The sequence below is a fragment of the Trichomycterus rosablanca genome, chromosome 25 (genome assembly GCF_030014385.1).
Source record: "Trichomycterus rosablanca isolate fTriRos1 chromosome 25, fTriRos1.hap1, whole genome shotgun sequence".
NCBI lineage: Eukaryota > Metazoa > Chordata > Actinopteri > Siluriformes > Trichomycteridae > Trichomycterus > Trichomycterus rosablanca.
This window is the reverse complement of record NC_086012.1, coordinates 3,480,134-3,497,527: the sequence shown is the minus strand read 5'-3', so window position 1 is coordinate 3,497,527 and position 17,394 is coordinate 3,480,134. Positions and strand designations below refer to the sequence as shown.

Sequence of the window (17,394 nt, the reverse complement as noted above, 5' to 3'; positions counted from 1 at the left end):
TCAATTCATAATCATTTCCCATTCTGCGCACTGTTTATGCTGGTGGCGTACTACAAGCTCGTGGTGGTTAAAGATAGGGTCGCACACCTGCCAGTTTTATAAGTGTATTAAGAGTAGGGATGTCCTGATCCAAAATCTAGCTATGCATTATGGTTAATTCAGGCATATTTGCAATCAGTGTTAATTCTGATCCATTTCTGGGACTTTATGCCGATTTACTGTGCTGAACTTTGTTTACACTGGTGGTGTATCACAAGCTTGTGAAAGTTAAAGATGTCTAAGCATACGTGCAATGGAATTATTTTAGTAGAAATGGGAAAAAACCCTAAACAGCCAGAGGTAATAATGGTACTTTATACGGGACACGGGTCACTCGGGTAAAAACACACTGTCTGTAAGAGTTGTTTTTTTTGCCATTCTTCCTCCAGTTACCGTGACCCACCGCGACTCTGACCAGGATTAAGAAGCAAGTTGAAACCAATGACATACAGGTCATGAAATTTCACCATTCCGCCTCTAGATTACACCAAAAAGCTGAGTGAAATTCCACTTTGTGCTCGGATGGTGTGAATGGCTGAAGGGCGCTCGGGTGGCACTAGCCCACTACTGCTGAGACCCAGGGTTCGAATTCCTCTGGGGCTATCGGCTGGTCGGGCTTCTACACAAACATGACCGAGTATGTCTGAGAAAAAAGAGGGCCGAACAGCCTAGCCATGGAGACGTGCGGGTCCCAAGCCTGGATTATATTAAGAGGGTTGCATCAGGAAGGGCATCCTATGTCAAACTGTGCCAATTTAGGTATGCCGAGCAGAATGAACTGGATCAGGACCCTCCCTAAATAAGAGCATAATGCGTGGCAGTCCAAACTCTTGCCTACAGTCTTGTCAGCTCCCCTGTCAATAACCAGCTATATGTGTCACTCCACCAAGTCATTGTATCACCTCCGAGTGGGATTCAGGACAGAAGGAAGTACAAAACTGGCAAATATTGCCAATAAATGAGCGAAAACCCCAGACAAGAGTCACGCCAGGTTGCCAAGTAAAAGAAAAAGACGTAATCTCATAATCTCAGGCACTTGAGCTACAAAAGGCCACAAGAAAAACCCACCGCGAAGACTAAAAACAACCTGGAATTTACCTAAGAATAATACACTGTAGCGGTACTAATAGAAACTGTTTACTTCTCATACAAAATCTACTCATTTATTTTAATATAGAGATACGATTCATTAAAAACCATCATGTCCAATTGATTAAAATAATTATACTGTGCAGTTTTCTAGATCCAGATCTCAGAATCATTAAGGCGTTGAGAAAACTCAGTTTCCAGTTTGTTCTGCTTTTTCATTCTGACAAAACCTGCACAAAGACACAAGCCTCTGGGTCACCTTTAGTGTTTTTGGAAGGTCATTAAACTACAGCAGAGTCGTCTCTTTAGTTCCTGGTGATCATCTTGGGCATCTGGGTTGCCCATTAAATTTGGGACTGTAAAAAAAGAGACTCCGCTGCCTGAGATTTTACTTCATGATTCATCTTCGTTTGAAGCTTTTGTTGTGGAAAAATCCTCCTCCTCTTGGATGCCGGTACCTTCCGCCAGTCGTTTCTGGGATTCCGTGCTTACTTCGTTAGCTTCCTTGGTTTGAGTCGAATCCAGGAGAAGCGTCAGTCTCACTTCCAGATCCATCGACGGCGCTGTCGTCTCTGGGTCCGTCGGCCGCGTCGGAGTCGTCCGTTCTGTCTGCCGCTCTGCCGTCTGGAGTAGTCTGGTGAATGCGCTGATGCCTAACCAGGCTGTGCTTCAGGGTGAAGGTCCGGTCACATGTTTGGCACTGATAAGGTCTTTCTCCTTCAAGAATAGAAAAATGCAAGTCAGTAAACACAAACCCATACATGAAAGTCAATTTTATGTGTGTATGTCCATAAAGTACATGTCCAAAAGGGTGTCAACTGAGTCTGTTATAGCCGCAAAAGGGGTGTCAACTGAGTCTGTTATAGCCGCAAAAGGGGTGTCAGCTGAGTCTGTTATAGCCGCAAAAGGGGTGTCAGCTGAGTCTGTTATAGCTGCAAAAGGGGTGTCAGCTGAGTCTGTTATAGCTGCAAAAGGGGTGTCAGCTGAGTCTGTTATAGCCGCAAAAGGGGTGTCAGCTGAGTCTGTTATAGCTGCAAAAGGGGTGTCAACTGAGTCTGTTATAGCCGCAAAAGGGGTGTCAGCTGAGTCTGTTATAGCCGCAAAAGGGGTGTCAGCTGAGTCTGTTATAGCCGCAAAAGGGGTGTCAACTGAGTCTGTTATAGCCGCAAAAGGGGTGTCAGCTGAGTCTGTTATAGCCGCAAAAGGGGTGTCAGCTGAGTCTGTTATAGCCGCAAAAGGGGTGTCAGCTGAGTCTGTTATAGCCGCAAAAGGGGTGTCAGCTGAGTCTGTTATAGCCGCAAAAGGGGTGTCAGCTGAGTCTGTTATAGCCGCAAAAGGGGTGTCAGCTGAGTCTGTTATAGCCGCAAAAGGGGTGTCAGCTGAGTCTGTTATAGCTGCAAAAGGGGTGTCAGCTGAGTCTGTTATAGCTGCAAAAGGGGTGTCAGCTGAGTCTGTTATAGCCGCAAAAGGGGTGTCAGCTGAGTCTGTTATAGCTGCAAAAGGGGTGTCAACTGAGTCTGTTATAGCCGCAAAAGGGGTGTCAGCTGAGTCTGTTATAGCCGCAAAAGGGGTGTCAGCTGAGTCTGTTATAGCCGCAAAAGGGGTGTCAACTGAGTCTGTTATAGCCGCAAAAGGGGTGTCAGCTGAGTCTTTTATAGCCGCAAAAGGGGTGTCAGCTGAGTCTGTTATAGCCGCAAAAGGGGTGTCAGCTGAGTCTGTTATAGCTGCAAAAGGGGTGTCAGCTGAGTCTGTTATAGCTGCAAAAGGGGTGTCAGCTGAGTCTGTTATAGCCGCAAAAGGGGTGTCAGCTGAGTCTGTTATAGCCGCAAAAGGGGTGTCAGCTGAGTCTGTTATAGCCGCAAAAGGGGTGTCAGCTGAGTCTGTTATAGCTGCAAAAGGGGTGTCAGCTGAGTCTGTTATAGCTGCAAAAGGGGTGTCAGCTGAGTCTGTTATAGCCGCAAAAGGGGTGCCAACTCCATATTAATGCCCATGGTTTTGGAATAAAAGTAAGTAAGTCACGTGTCCACATACTATCAGCCAAATAATGCATGTAAACTGACAAACTCTTACCAGTATGTGACCGAATGTGTCTGGTCAGGTCTTGCAGACTCCAGAACCGTTTGCCACACACGCTGCAGATCTTCTTTCTCTTGTCAGATCGACCTCTCACCGATTCCTTCTCCTCCTCCAAACCTTTAGTCTCCGATGAGCCCCCTTCTTCCTCTTCATCGTTTCTTTCCTCTTTTCGCCCCTCCTCGTCCTCCTCGGCTCCGCTCTCTACAGCGCTGCCGTTCTTCTCGTCTGCTTCGGTCTCAGGCTCCACCTCCTTTTTAGTGGAGGTCCTGGTGCTCACAGGTGGACTGGACACCGTGGGCTGTTGATGCCTGGTTCTCCTGCCTCCGTTCTCCACCTGGCTGTCCTGCTGATGGATGCTCTGGTGTCGGCTCAGGGTGGCCGCGTGGCGGAAGGTCTTTTTGCAGGTACTGCACGTATGAGGAAACTCTTCTGGTTCTGGACCCTCGGTTTCCACCACTGGTTCTACCACTGGTTCTTTAGCCTCAGGCTGTTGCTCCTCTGTTCCCGAGGGTTCGACCTCTGTAGGTTCACTTAAATCGAGACTCTTTTCGATTTGAGAGTCGTCACTGTTCTCCGTAATGTCCATATTCATGTGGTTCAACTCATCAGACTGTGGGGTGTCTGGATCTTTCTTGCACTCTTGTTCCTCCATGGCTGTGTTGTTCAGCTGCTCTGGTTGGTCCTCATCAGTGGGCGTGGCTTTCTCCTCCCTTTCTGGACTGGCAGAATCCTCAGCTACAGAGCGCTCAGCATCAGAAACATCATCTACAAACAATAAATGTCAATTAAACTCACAATGCAAAAACCTGTACTATAACTATTCTTCTTTCCTTAATAATTGTTTTGACTATAGTTGATGACTTCTCTGTGCTCCTAAAAACTCTGGCAGTCTTTGTTAATCTTTTTTATGCATTTTACCCCTTTTCCCTCCCAATTTAGCATAGCCAGTCTGCTGCTGGGGCGTCCAGGGAGGGTGTATATTCGCCTGACACACACTTCTTTCGACATGTGTGTAGTCCTACTGATCTCTTCTTATTTACCCATACTTTAGTGGATTTGCGTGTGAGGTCGGCTTTGTGTATGGACAGCCACGCCCCAATCTCTGTGCTTCCTTTCTGTACAAAAAGTGGGCAACCAAGGTTCTTACACAGCATTGATAACTTCACCCCTTAGTCTAGTCTAGTCTAGTCTAGTCTTTCCCACCCAGAAGACTGGAAGCCAATTTTGTCTGCTGCAGGCATTAGAGGGCATTCAGCCGACAGATAGCAGAGCCGAGATTCGAACTCGGGAGCTTAGAATCTTTGCGCTGGTGTTCCAGTGGATTATCCCCCTGCACCACCTGGGCGCCCAAACTGGGGCAGTTTTACTGTAAAGGTACATTGGTCTGCTGCCAATGTCGAGAAGAAAACCCAACTCTGTAGTAATGTGCAATTGTGGCAACAAGTGTGTTTTAGTGATTCAGTCACAGGAAATTAAAAGCTTTAAGTATGATTGTACTGTCATGCCATAGACGCCCCCCCCTTACAACTGACTTCAACAGTTTGCACAAGTATGTGCAAAAAGGGTCGAGGATGGTATCTTTTGGATGTAGGTGCAACTAAGCATGTCATACCTGCACTTTCCTGTGAACCCTCGTCATCCTTGGCTTTGTGGTGCGACCCGGTGCTCTGCGCTGTGCTGCGATTAGACATGCCATGTTTACGCAAAAGGTGGCGCTCACAGTTGGACTTGGTGGAGAAGAATGCATCACACTGAGGGCAGGGGAATGGCTTCTGGCCTAAAGGAAACAATAGTGTTTAATTTACATTTACATATGTCATCATGATAGTCATACAGACAGCTGTAGAAAGCATTGAAATCTCCAGACATACAGTAAATGTGTTACCTGTATGAGTTAGCATGTGTCTTTGTAAGGAGCTAGACCAAGGGAACACCCGAGGGCAGTAGGAACACTTCATCTTCTGCACAGAATTGGAGTAGGCATTCTTCTTTCCTTTGCTCTGGGTCCGAACCTTCTGCTTGTCGGCCTTTCCTTCACTTTGTTCCTCGCTGGCGGGTGGTTTCTCTTTTTCTGGCTCCACCTGCCGTTGCTGCAGGTACGGACTAAATTTATTTGCATCTGTAGTAGCCAGCATCTTTTCCACACTTGGAAACTCTTCAGTAGATTCCGAATCGATGGCACTGAGGGCTGCCTGTGTCGGATCACACATTTCTTCCTGGAACTGCCTCTTCCTGCCTCTCCTCTTGGATCCAACAGTAGAGGAACTGCTAAGGGAGGGCTCGGGACTAGTAGTGCCATTGGAACACTTCTTCTCAATTAGTGTTTCAACACCCACCACGTCACTTTTCTCAGTGATTATTCCGGTTTTGAGCAGCACCGGGGCGGCAGACACAGAAGAGATGATCTGAGCAATGGAAGCAAGAGGTGGCATCTCTGTTGTGTTGGAGGCAGAAGCTGGTTTAGGGAGCAGAGGCTTCAGGCGTGTGTAATGTTTGGATAAATCACTTGTGAGGGAGAAAGCGAGGCTTGGGGTAGACATTGGAAGGGACACGTGGAGGCCCAAGACCTTTCCAGACGACTTGTCTGAGCTTGAGGAAGTAATCTCCTTGGTGATCTCCTGTTGACAGGATGATGATGTTGTACTGACTGGTTCTTTTTTCACTTTTTCTTTTTGATTCTTAGGCATAGAGAGATCGATGGGCTCCATAGAGCAGTCGCCAGATGACAGAGAGGGAACCACTGGCTCTGGTTTCTTGTCTGAACCAACAGTTTTTAAAGTCTTGTTGGAGAAATCCAAGGGCTCGTCCTGATCACCAGCTTTAGAGAAGGTGCAAACCCCTTGCTTGGTAGACTGAAGCGGAATGCTTGGTGAAACCCCTTCTGAGACTAGAGCGGAAGACTTGGCCTGGACAGAAGATGCCGCTGTAAGCGGAACGAGTGTGTTAACGTGATCCTCGATTTCCATTTCTTTGATTTCTGTGTGTTGCATCATCAGGTGATGGATGCAGTTCCTTTTGGTAAGGAAGGCTGCCCCACATTGGCGACATTCGAAAGGTTTTCTCTGGCAGCCGTTGTGAGTTCTCAGATGAATCTGAAGAGCCCTGTAACTCTTCAGGTCTTCTCCACAATACTGACAGGTTGTGGTACCAGTACCAGCAGAATCTGAGAGGTCTAGTGTCGTACCGCCAATCACTCCGCTTACACTCGATGACGGGGTAACGTACTCAATGTTTTTCTCGATGTCCCGTCGATTGTTAATCGTGTGTTTCTTGCGTAAATGGCGCTCGCAGTTGGCCTTGACTGTGAAAGGATAGTGACAAATGCGACAGACGTAAGGGCGCTCGCCGCTGTGTGTCCGTAAATGCCGCATCAGTGTGGCATTGTCTGGAGCGGCATAGGTGCACATACTGCACTTATATGGAGAGGATTCCAAGAAATGACCCCGCATATGAGCCTGGAGGCCTCCTGCGAAGAAGAAGACTTTGCTACACACACGGCAGATGTATTCTGTCTTCGGGGCCTTCTGCTCAGCGGACGTTCTTACATCTTTAGCCGAAACCTCATCCTGCTTCACAGTTCCGTTAGCCGGGTTGAACTGTGTAACTGCTGCTCCACATCTGTCTCCTCCTAGATGAGTGGTCTCCCAGTTTACAGGAGAGGATGAAGTTGAGGAGGAGGGGATGTTTGATGACTGCTTGGAAGTGGCAGGGGGTGGCAAACCAGGACTAACGCAACCTGAAGAGGCTTGCTGGGCATTCATGACCGGTGGAGGTGGTGTGGAGGTTCCCATGCTGGATCGTGGAGCAACCAAAGGCTTGGATTTAGGAGGACTAATCTGTTTTGGTTCTGCCTGTTGAGGACTTCCGGGAGCTTTTGGAAGCAAAGGGAAGGTAACCTGAGATGGCACAGATGCCGCCATCTTCAGAATCTGCTGGATGTCAGCAAGTTCAACTCCTGCTTGACTGACAGGTCGGACGACCAAACCACCCTGAAGAGGGTGCAGAGAAACGAGACTCAGGCCGTTGCCCTTGTTTAAGCCTTGAATAGAGGCAGGGTCTAGAAGACAGAGACCGAGGTTACTATTGGTCTCTTGAGGTAGATTTGCTGAGGAGGGGTCAACACGAATAAAACGAATGCTGTCCAAAACTTCTTGCTGGATTTCTTCCTCAGATTGCCTGGGCTTGACCCGTGAAGAAAGCTGAAGTCCGAGAGACTCCATGAAATCGTCCTTCTCATCAACAGGACTGGTGGGTTTGTGTGTTGTCGATTTATCGAACTCTTTGGAATCTGTAAGATTGGAGCTGATTTTGGGTGCATCTGAGATGGGTTTAGCTTCCTGTTTTGGGGGTTCGGCACAGTCAGCTTTGTGCAGCTCTAGAGACACCTGAAGAGGAAAGGCCTTGTTGCAGACTTCGCAAACAAACCTGTGGAACTTGCTGGAGCAACGTCGCAGATTAGTCTCACACCAGATCTGCAAGAACAAAGTACCAGAAAGCATCTCTTAGTACTGCTGCACAAAGAGGGTTTACCAGTTACTAAATGCAAAGATGTACACAGTTTTTGTCCTGCCTGGAGTGTGCATTAATCAGTGCCTTTAATACAAACAAATTAGACAAATTTGTGTGTGATTAGCTTAGCCTAAATGCGTTGTGTATTATTATGACTTGGATGAAGACCAGAAATGGTTACCTGTGCAATTTGAGGGAACTTGTGGCAAGAAAAGTCAATAAAGGACAGATCGCTGAATCCCAGAGGTATAGAAGGGTTGGTTTGGATGAACGGCCGTCCAGTGGGATCCGTGGGCAGTTGCTTATGAATAACGGAATTATGGCGTAGAAGACTTCGGTGTGTGCGAAAGGTGATGCAGCACAAGTTGCATCTAGAACAAAACATCATGAGGTGAAAAAATTGACAAAATAAAGGAAAATGTGAATTCATGAATTACTACTACTATAAATAATAATAATAAGTTGTCTTTGTATTGTGTCTTTCTTACACCCAAGGTTGCATCACATAAAAACACACACACACTTAGGACAGAGGAGGAGGAAGGAAGTACTGAGAGAAACGCAGGTTTTTAACTGAGTTTTAAAAGAAGAAGATGAAAAGCAAAGGCGGAGAGTTTGTGGTAATACGTTCCACAGTTCGGGTGCCATAACACTGAATGATCCGCCCCCAACAGTAACTAATCTGAATTTTGGAACAGACAGGAGAGCACGATCTGAGAAACTAAGACAGTGTTTTTCAAACCATGGGTTGAGTCACGAGCCGTAAAAAATGGGTCACAGAGAAAAAAATATATAAAATAACTTGTACATGAACCCCCTCTTATGGAGGCTTTATGTTACATTGTACAGAGAAAGTAAGATGGATTGTTTGTGTTGCCCTGGGTCGCGTAAAAAACATGGACAAAATGTGGGTTGCTTAAAAAAAAGTTGACCTGGGGTGTAAATGTTCTCATAAATAGACGGTGGCAGGACCATTGAGGGATTTGTATGTTAGAACTGTTAGTATAGTAGAACTGAATTGAGAAACATGCTGCAATAATGAAGCCACATTCAGTTACCAAGACTGATTACTGACTAGTCCTTTTAATAGTTTCTTAGGGCCATGTGTTGCATACACCAAGTGAACAGTACAAGCCTTAATGCTAGACCCCTTACAGTAACAAAGTCTGGTGTTTCTGTAAAGCTGTGACAGAGAGAAATGTCTTTGCTAATAACTGAAACCTCCTCTGATAAATATAATCATAAATATGATGGAATATTTCTATCCTAATTGGAGTGTTCTCTTCAAGGATGACATCGACCAATCCACAGGCCACAAATTTCAAAGGCACAAAGCCTGTCACTTGATTTTACTAGAGTTGAAAACAATTAAGATAAAGTCTCTTGGGTGTTTTATTACTCCAGTACATTTCCAGTCTTGCAGGACCTTTGACACTCATTGTGTGTTACTGTAAACGTTCCTGAGGAAGAGGGGAGGAGGAGGTTGTTTTGGATTTGATCTTTTAAACTTACCTAAGTGCAGTGTCAGGATGTGTTTCCATGTGCGACTCCAAACCATATTTACAGATGAAGGTCTTAAAGCAGATTGGACAGTGCAGCAGGTCTTCTTCACGCTTGGCAGGGGGTTGTTCTTCCGACTGCTGCATTATTAATACCTAAACACAATATACAGAGCCAATTAAAACTAAAATGGACAAATTACTCCCGTGTATCGGACATCACTAGTGCTATATATGGTTTTATATATATATAAATAAATTAAACGTACAGCAAATGAGATCAAACTGGACTCTCACCTTTTTATTGGACGGCTCCTCGATTTTCTCCACTTCATCCTGTAAACTCGGTTTCCTCTTTTGTTTTCCCCGTTTGTTGGGAGAGGTGGGGCGTGAAGCTGGCGCACTGTTTGGGTCCTTGTCATGAATTTTCATGTGCCTATAAAAACAATAAAATAAACCAAACAACATGTAAGTTGATCTCTAAATCAGAACTGATGAGTAAAAAATAAGAAGAATATGGTACAGTTTTCATTAAAGCTTATATCTGGAACTGTCTGTGGTTTTTAGTATAAAGTGCCAAATTATTATCATATTTTTTTTAAATATTGAGGGCTCTTGAGTGGCGCAGTGGTAAATTGCAATAACCCGCTATCACTGGGATCCAGGGTGGTATCGGCCGGTCAGTCATCTACATGCAGACATGATTGGCTTTATCTGGGAAGGCCAGGAAGAGGTTTAATGTTGTTGATAATGCTGATTAAAAATGACGTACCCAACTAGGAGCAATGAATTCCTGATCAGAGAGGTCATCAATAATGGATTAATGCTTGACCTTTCACCAGGTGGTGGACTTACCTATTAGAGTTTGCTGCAACATTCATTGTTTTAATTGAATATATATCTTGTCAGCTAGCATGCAAATGTATTAAATTGCATAGACAACCATTTATTTTTCTTGTTCTTTCACCTTTTAATGATCAGCTCAGCTGAATGATCTTACTTTGAGTCTCAATACTTGGGTAAAAAATAAACTGTATTTAAATAATCATGTTTGGGCCGTATCTACTCCTTGGTTGACACGTTTAAAACTCAAAAATATTGCTAGATGACACTGTGGTTTTAAGAAAACAGTTTTTCTAACCGATATGTCAACTTGAAGCTGTCAGCTGAAAAATCATCCATGAAAAGCATCATTTTTGTGATCATCTGAACTATTTGGTATTTGGCTCTTGATCATTGGGCGTAGTGGAAGTGACATGTGGCATGTATATCCGGTAAATAGGGTAAGGGTGAAGTGTAGGAAAGTGATCGTGCTGGAGGAAATGCATGAGCTACACACTGACAGCAGAGGGCTTCCTCTGTGAGGGGTCGCGCTGTAGTAAGGAGACGGAGTCGCATTACAACATGCTGCAACGTGTCCCTGCTACCCAACCACCCCCTTACAGAGGCTCACAGGAACAAACCCACTTTTCAGGTTGCGCCAGAAACGGGCCTACCGATGCCAACGTGTTGCAGTTGGAATCATTACATCAGCATCTGATTCGGTGTTGGTTTGAACCTACAGCGGTAGATATACAGTATGTGTATATATAAACTATACAGTAGGGAAAACAAGAAGTTACAGTGAATACACAAAACATTAAGACCACTCCTGGCCTTAAGAAATGTTCATGGCAATGCCTGTTCTGTATAAGTTGAATTGTATAAGCTGCATGTGACGATCGGGCTTACACTAAATTTGGGGCTGATGGTGGTTCTTCGTAGTTCACATGCTGAATGCAGCAAATACGAGCGATCTTCAAAAAGTTTCCGCACTTTTATATTTTGATTGGAAATGATGAGGGTGGGAGGAGTAATAATCGCTCGTGTCTGAGAGACGCTTATAGTCCGGATTAGCGCCACCTGATTTCCACCTTTTTGGACGCTCAAAGCAGCTTTAAGAGGAAGAAGATTTTCATGTGACGATGATGTGAAAGCAGCGCTGCATCAGTGGCTACGCGCTCACCCGAAAACATTATTTGCTGACGGCATTAAAAAGTTGGTACGACACTTGAAAAAAATGCATCGGAAGGTGACGATGTAGAAAAGTGAAGTCATTAGTTTTTGTAATTCTTAATAAAGAGAGTTTAAAAAGTGTGGAAACTTTTTGAAGAACCCTCGTATTAATTGTTTGTCTAATGGTCCAGGTGTCAACATTCAAACAAGACAATTCAATTCAATGTCATGTCCTTTGCCAAGAGAACGGGGTCAAAAATGAACCCGATGAGAGCTGCAAAAAATGTATTTATAATTATTATTTAATTACAGCGTCCTAAGACAGGCCTGCAGGACAATGTTTCAGTGATGGTTTAAAAACCTCACACTACTGTTTCTACCCCTGAGTGCACAGCAGCCACAGCGCTCACAGCTTATTTTACATTCTGCAGGCTGGGACGGATATTAATAGCAGAGCGATGGAGTACTGGCCGCCCATATGTGGACCAAGCCTGCAGCCTGAATCCTGTTTCAGGCTCCTCCAAACAACTTCTGCTTTCAAAATGTAAGCAAACAATGAACAGTGGGCACTTTAACCCCCTAACGTTATGCTTTTACATTTACTGACAGTTAAAGTCAAAAGTCTATACACACTTGTATGCCTGTGCCTATATAACTAGGGATAGTTTACCACACCCTTTATTGCGATCAGAAAGAAAATCCAAATTGTCACTCTTTTGGATCAGGCAATTTGTCTGGATATTCAGATGTAATCCAAAAACTAAAAAAATCAGGTCTGTCATAAAGTAGAAGCTGCTGGAACACAGATGACACTTTCAAATCAAGCCGCCATGTATTCTCTGCAGAAAAGAAGCTCCTACTCCAAACCTGGCACATTAAATCTCAACAGCTTCTAATTAATGTATATTCTAATATATATGTACCGGGTGAGTCAAAATTATGTTAACACTAAAGGATGTATTCCCGGTGAAATGTGTGTCCAGGCTTTAAATGGTGCTGTTACACGCTATATATATATATATATATAGTAGTTCTTCAGATTACTAGTTCTCAAGATGACTTGAATAATTTAGTACATTACTATGACGCTTGCTACTTTATCCATCTAAAATGACAAACCCAAAGTGCTAGAAACGACTTGATTCCTAACAAGGTGGACTTTCTAACTGATAATGTCTCTCCAGAATCACCAGGGGGCGCTGTAGTGCACGTTCAGCGTTTCTGCTCTGCACAGCAAACTCGATTTCCAGCTGCCAACTGGGATCTGTCCAACTGGATCTGATAGGATTTCACTGTTCTGTCACACAGTCAGAAAAGACACATCGGCATCACAGCACTTCCCTCCCACATCTGTGTAGAAAATGCACCGGCGTGGCCTAATTATCCAAACTGCACTCCGACCATCTCTTCACCGAGTCCGCCCCCTCCCCTCTCTTACTTATCCTCTTCTTCCACCCCCATCTGGAATGCCTGCATGTCTCCAGCACACAAGGAGGGCCTCTATGTTCATCCCATAGACCGGCCACCACAAACGAGAAGCGAGGGGGTATAAACACGCGTGCAAACAGAACGAGCTCACACAAACACACGGAGGCTGGTGCGCACAGCTGGATCTGTGAGGCCTCGATGCGTCGAACAGCGGGGGAACGGAGTGAAGTTCACGCGTCGGCAGCACAGAGACCCTTCACTCCTCCGCTGCTTTCTCACAGCTGAGAAAAGTTAAGAGCGTTCTGGTCAGGGGTGGGAGGAGGAGAGGGGGTCGTCGACTCCATGTTAATGGCAATGGGCAGGAAAATGACGCCGTCGATAAAGAACAAATACAGGAGTGTAAAGCTGATGGTAACGAGGTGGATGCTGAATGCGTATTCAGCAGAGCATCCTGTGCTTTTCTCTGCAACCTAGTTGTCCGAAAACTTAGTGATCTCTCTATATAGACAGTGCGTCTGAATGACCTGCCAACGTTCGATGTCTTATTAGTATCCTCTCTACTGAGGCAGCTGCCCAGGTAGGGTGTAGGCAGCAAGGCAGCTCACTAGGTTTACAAACAGTTTCTGTGACCGTGTGGTACCTGTGCATGTTCCCGTTGGTGGTGAAGGTCTGGCCGCAGACCCTGCATTTGTAGGGTCTCTCTCCGCTGTGCACCAGCATGTGGCGGTCCAGAGAGCTGGCTGAACTCAGCGCCTTCCCACAGATGCTGCAGGAGTGATCGCTCCCCTCTTTCGCCGTGTTATGCTAAGGACAAGACAAACACAAAGAGAAGACGTAAGGACGTGTGTCATTGAGGTGACGAACGAGAGCGAGACTTTTTTTCTAAATGCATTTTACCCCCTTTTCCTCTCAATTTAGCATAGCCAATCAGCTGCCGGGCCCCCAACAGCGTCCAAGTTAGGTGACAGTCCCTTCTTATTCTCCCGTACTTCGGTGGATTTGCGTGTAAGGCCGGCTTTGCGTACAGAGAGCCACACCCCAAAGCGTCGATAAACCCACCCCTTAGTCCGGCCTTTTCCACCCAGCAGACTAGAGGCCAATTTTGTCTGCTGCAGGCATTAGCCAATTGTGCCTGCTAGAGGGCTCTCAGCCGACCCGGGAGCCCAGAATCCCGGTGCTGGTGTGCTAGCAGATCCCGCTGTGCCACCTGGGCGCGCCGAACACCTACATTCAATAATAAGACTTTTGACCAAATATTATATTTTGTCTTGGTATTGAACTAATGCCCCCAAATCATTGGTTCATGACTGCACACAAGCAGAGTATCAGTGGGCATCACCCCGTCTGAGAGCCAGCTCGTTTGCAGTGTGAGAGTGCAGGACTGGTTAACATGTTCTTAGAGGAAAACTGTTCTTAAGCCCGGTTGGATTTGGGTCTGTACCTGGCGTATATGCATGGTGAACTGGTGCAGGGTCAGGCAGTTCTTCTCACACAGTGGGCAGATGAAGCTGGAACGTTCTTTCAGTTCCTGTAATGAACAAAGAGGGTTCCGTTTAGATGCAACAAACAATCACACTGACCACACAGACCTGGAGTCTTATGTAAGAACCAGGCCGGTAGAGACGAGAGAAATGTGGATGTAAAACTGGCGCAGGCTTCTCATCAGACTGACAGCAACAGGTGAGCAGCAGCACCAGCAGCAGCAGCAGCAGCGTGGCTCTGTATTTTTAAACATTTATAACCAACTGCTTTAACATCTACAGCTCCAAAAACCTCCTACTGAACCAGTTCAGCTGTATTATTATTACATTTAAATTATTATTCATATATAATTACAGACGAAAGACAAAATCACACTGTTATTAATAAATCAGAGCCCTGAACATTATGGAGGCAGCGTAGTAATACACCACAGACAAAGCAACAATCCATTACAGGGAAATTCAGTCACACATTTACTCCCTTACAACTGTGAGCAATTCAGAGCTGCCAATCCACCTACCGGTATTTTTGTTAGCTTAAAAGTAAACCGATAAACCCACAATTTCAAATCACTAGGATTTCATTGTGACTGTAAATTTTCTTGTTTTCCCACCTGTATTATCTTTCATTTTATTTCCATGCCTTACCACCGCTTTATACTGGTCAGGGCTGCAGTGGGTCCAGCTTCCATGGAAGCACAATGCAGTAACACACCCAGACAGGATGCCAATCCATCATGAGTCTTGGCCCCTCCAATCATGTCTGTATGCAACATGTTTTAAAATAACAGATGTGCTCACCCCATCTGTAGATTCCTTGCTATCCCACCTGTATTCTGACCAATACCACTTGTTATCCTGCCCATATTCTGATACCACTTGTTGTTCAACCTACTGGTTATCCTACTTGTTTTGGCCCAATTATTATACTACCTGTATTGTCACCCGCTTGGTTTCCCACCTGTATTGTAACTCATTTGTTACCCCATCTGTATTGTGGTGCTTGTTTTCCCACCTGTTTTCTGATACTTGCTGCCCCACCCGGATTCTGACTCATTTGTTATTCTGTCTGTATTCTGCATAGTTTGTTATCCTACCTGTATTCTGACTCGCCTTTTATCTCACCCATATAGTTTACACCAACTTGTACCTTCTTTAATACTATTTGTACTAACCTGCATTGTTATTTGTTTTCCCACCTATATTCCAATGAATATCATTTGTTTTCCCACTTATATCCTGACCCCTAAATGACACTTCCTGAAACAGTTTCAACTTTAAATGTTAAAGGTTCAAATCCCTGGTGGCATCTACACTCAGGCATGATTGGCTATGTCTGGGATTGATGTCCCGTCCGGGTTGTGTTACTGCATTGCGCCCAGAGATTCCAGAGAAACCGGACTCACTGCGACTCTGACCAGGATAGACCGGTGATAAAACATGATATGAACGAATGTTCACATAGCATCTGTATGCTTCAAATACGACATGACGATCCACTTGGACAGTCATCCAGAGAAAGTTTAACATGTGGTGTGAAATTTAATAGGCAGCACACGTCAGTGTGAGGCTGAGTGGACCACGCAGATAAAGCCGCTGTGTTTTTGGTCCATACAGAAGGACTAGCGCACAACAAGTGGTCTTTGCATGTGTCTCCAGAACGGCATCGGCCCCAGCTGGCAAAGAGCATCAATAAGACACTGGGACAGGCAGCTAAACGCATGAAAACACTCTGTTGAATGAAGCGTTGTGGGATGTGTGTGTGTGTGTGTGAGAGTGTGTGTGTGTTTGGGCAGGGGTGTCCAAACACCTGTTTTTTTCCCTCCACAGAGAAGTGATTCAGCACCTAAGAGGCACAAGACGAGCATGGCCGCTGACAAAGGGTGAATTAAGAGGCCACCATTTGTTGCCACATGTTCAGTGGGGGCAAACTTTTGCCCCCAGCAGCACCTTCAGGATGAGTTAGTACCGAAGTTCTGTTACTCATGCTATTGTGGATCTAATCCCCTCGCTTAGGTAGTTTATTTCCTACTGAATGAGACGCAAGTTCTCACTCTCTGAGGAAAGACAAATTTGGACTGCATGCAGGCCAGTCAAGCACACACACTCTGTGTTTACCGTGCTGTTGTAGCACGTGCAAAATAAGGTCTGGGATGGTCTTAGTGAAGTAACTATGGATTTACCATGACAGCGCATGTCTCTTTAAAATCTAAATCAAAATATATGCCACCACAATGGTACTCTTACACATATCCAAATCTCTAATGTTACCCCATGACAAACCCCTTTAGTCTTTAATATAGAGAACACGATGTTTGACCACAGCCCACATTTCTGCCATCGTTCAATCCGTTTGAGATGAGCACAAAAATTGAAGAAAACATTTTACAAACTGTCCCAACCTTTAAGGAAATGTGACTTGTATTTAGGATGTATGATTTGGTTGGTTTATTCGTGTTAAGTTCTGATATGAAATTAGGTACCTGGTTCCTCCTGCCAGTGCGATTTCCAAAAATGGACTTGCTGGGTGTTTTGGGGGATTCATTTGTTGGAGTCTCTGCTGTTCCCCCATTCATTTGACCAGTGTTTATTGCTTTGTGCATAGTAGAGCTGGCACAGGACTCATCCAGTTCCTCCCCCTCATCCTCAGCTCCGTCCTGTTCTCGTACCTCCTCGGTTCCATGTTCATTTTCAGCCTGATGTTCCTCTTTAAATGTTGCAAAAATCACAGTAATAATAAATTAAAAATACGTTCTCGTATTCCTCAAGGCAAACGATAACCAAGACTTAATGATTGAGATTTTGATCGAGTCTGAATGCACAGAATTTACCTTCACCAGGCTGAGGAGGATCCTGCTGCTGCTGGGAGGCTTTATCATCCTCAACACAGCCGTTTTCAGATAAGGCACTCGCCATGTCTGCAAACAACAAGACACTTACTGCATCAAAAACGTATCACAGAACATCACAAAATCATGATTTAACTCAGTGGTGTCCTGTCAAATTAAAATAAGCAAAGACTAGCTCTCAGGTGGTGCGACCAGTTTAGTTCAGGGGTTTTCGAACTCGGTCGCGACCCTTTGATGGGGTGCAGAGAATTATATGAATAATTAAATTAAATTAAAACCAAGTTTGAGTCTCAGCCACCACAGAGTACAGATGAATGTATAAATAATCCAAACTGGACCAAAACAAACAAATATGGTTCTCGGCTCTGCTACCGGTCCTCTAACAGACCCAGTGGGCTAATGCCTGCAGCAGACAATCCAGTCTGCTGG

General features: G+C 45.1%; 1 protein-coding gene across 1 annotated transcript; it reads right to left on the bottom strand.

Annotated features, from left to right (window-relative positions):
• Window positions 1–1,240: 1,240 nt before the first annotated feature.
• Window positions 1,241–17,032, bottom strand: rreb1b (ras responsive element binding protein 1b). The gene is made up of 11 exons (XM_062987508.1): window positions 16,948–17,032; window positions 16,600–16,823; window positions 14,077–14,163; window positions 13,276–13,439; window positions 9,510–9,648; window positions 9,226–9,368; window positions 7,895–8,084; window positions 5,090–7,676; window positions 4,817–4,981; window positions 3,199–3,969; window positions 1,241–1,845 (listed from the first exon to the last, which is right to left on the bottom strand). Exons 1-11 carry the CDS (start codon window positions 17,030–17,032, stop codon window positions 1,625–1,627), a joined length of 4,776 nt encoding a protein of 1,591 aa, XP_062843578.1. The 3' UTR covers window positions 1,241–1,624.
• Window positions 17,033–17,394: the final 362 nt, after the last annotated feature.

What these genes read in the sequence shown, in the direction of transcription:
- rreb1b (XM_062987508.1), bottom strand. Translation starts at nt 17,032, where the DNA reads ATGGCGAGTGCCTTATCTGAAAACGGCTGTGTTGAGGATGATAAAGCC. An exon ending in TCACCATGCATATACGCCAG is followed by an intron (nt 13,440 to 14,076) that starts GTACAGACCCAA and finishes TCTTGTCCTTAG; the next exon opens with CATAACACGGCGAAAGAGGG. An exon ending in ACCAACGGGAACATGCACAG is followed by an intron (nt 9,649 to 13,275) that starts GTACCACACGGT and finishes TTGTTTTTATAG; the next exon opens with GCACATGAAAATTCATGACA.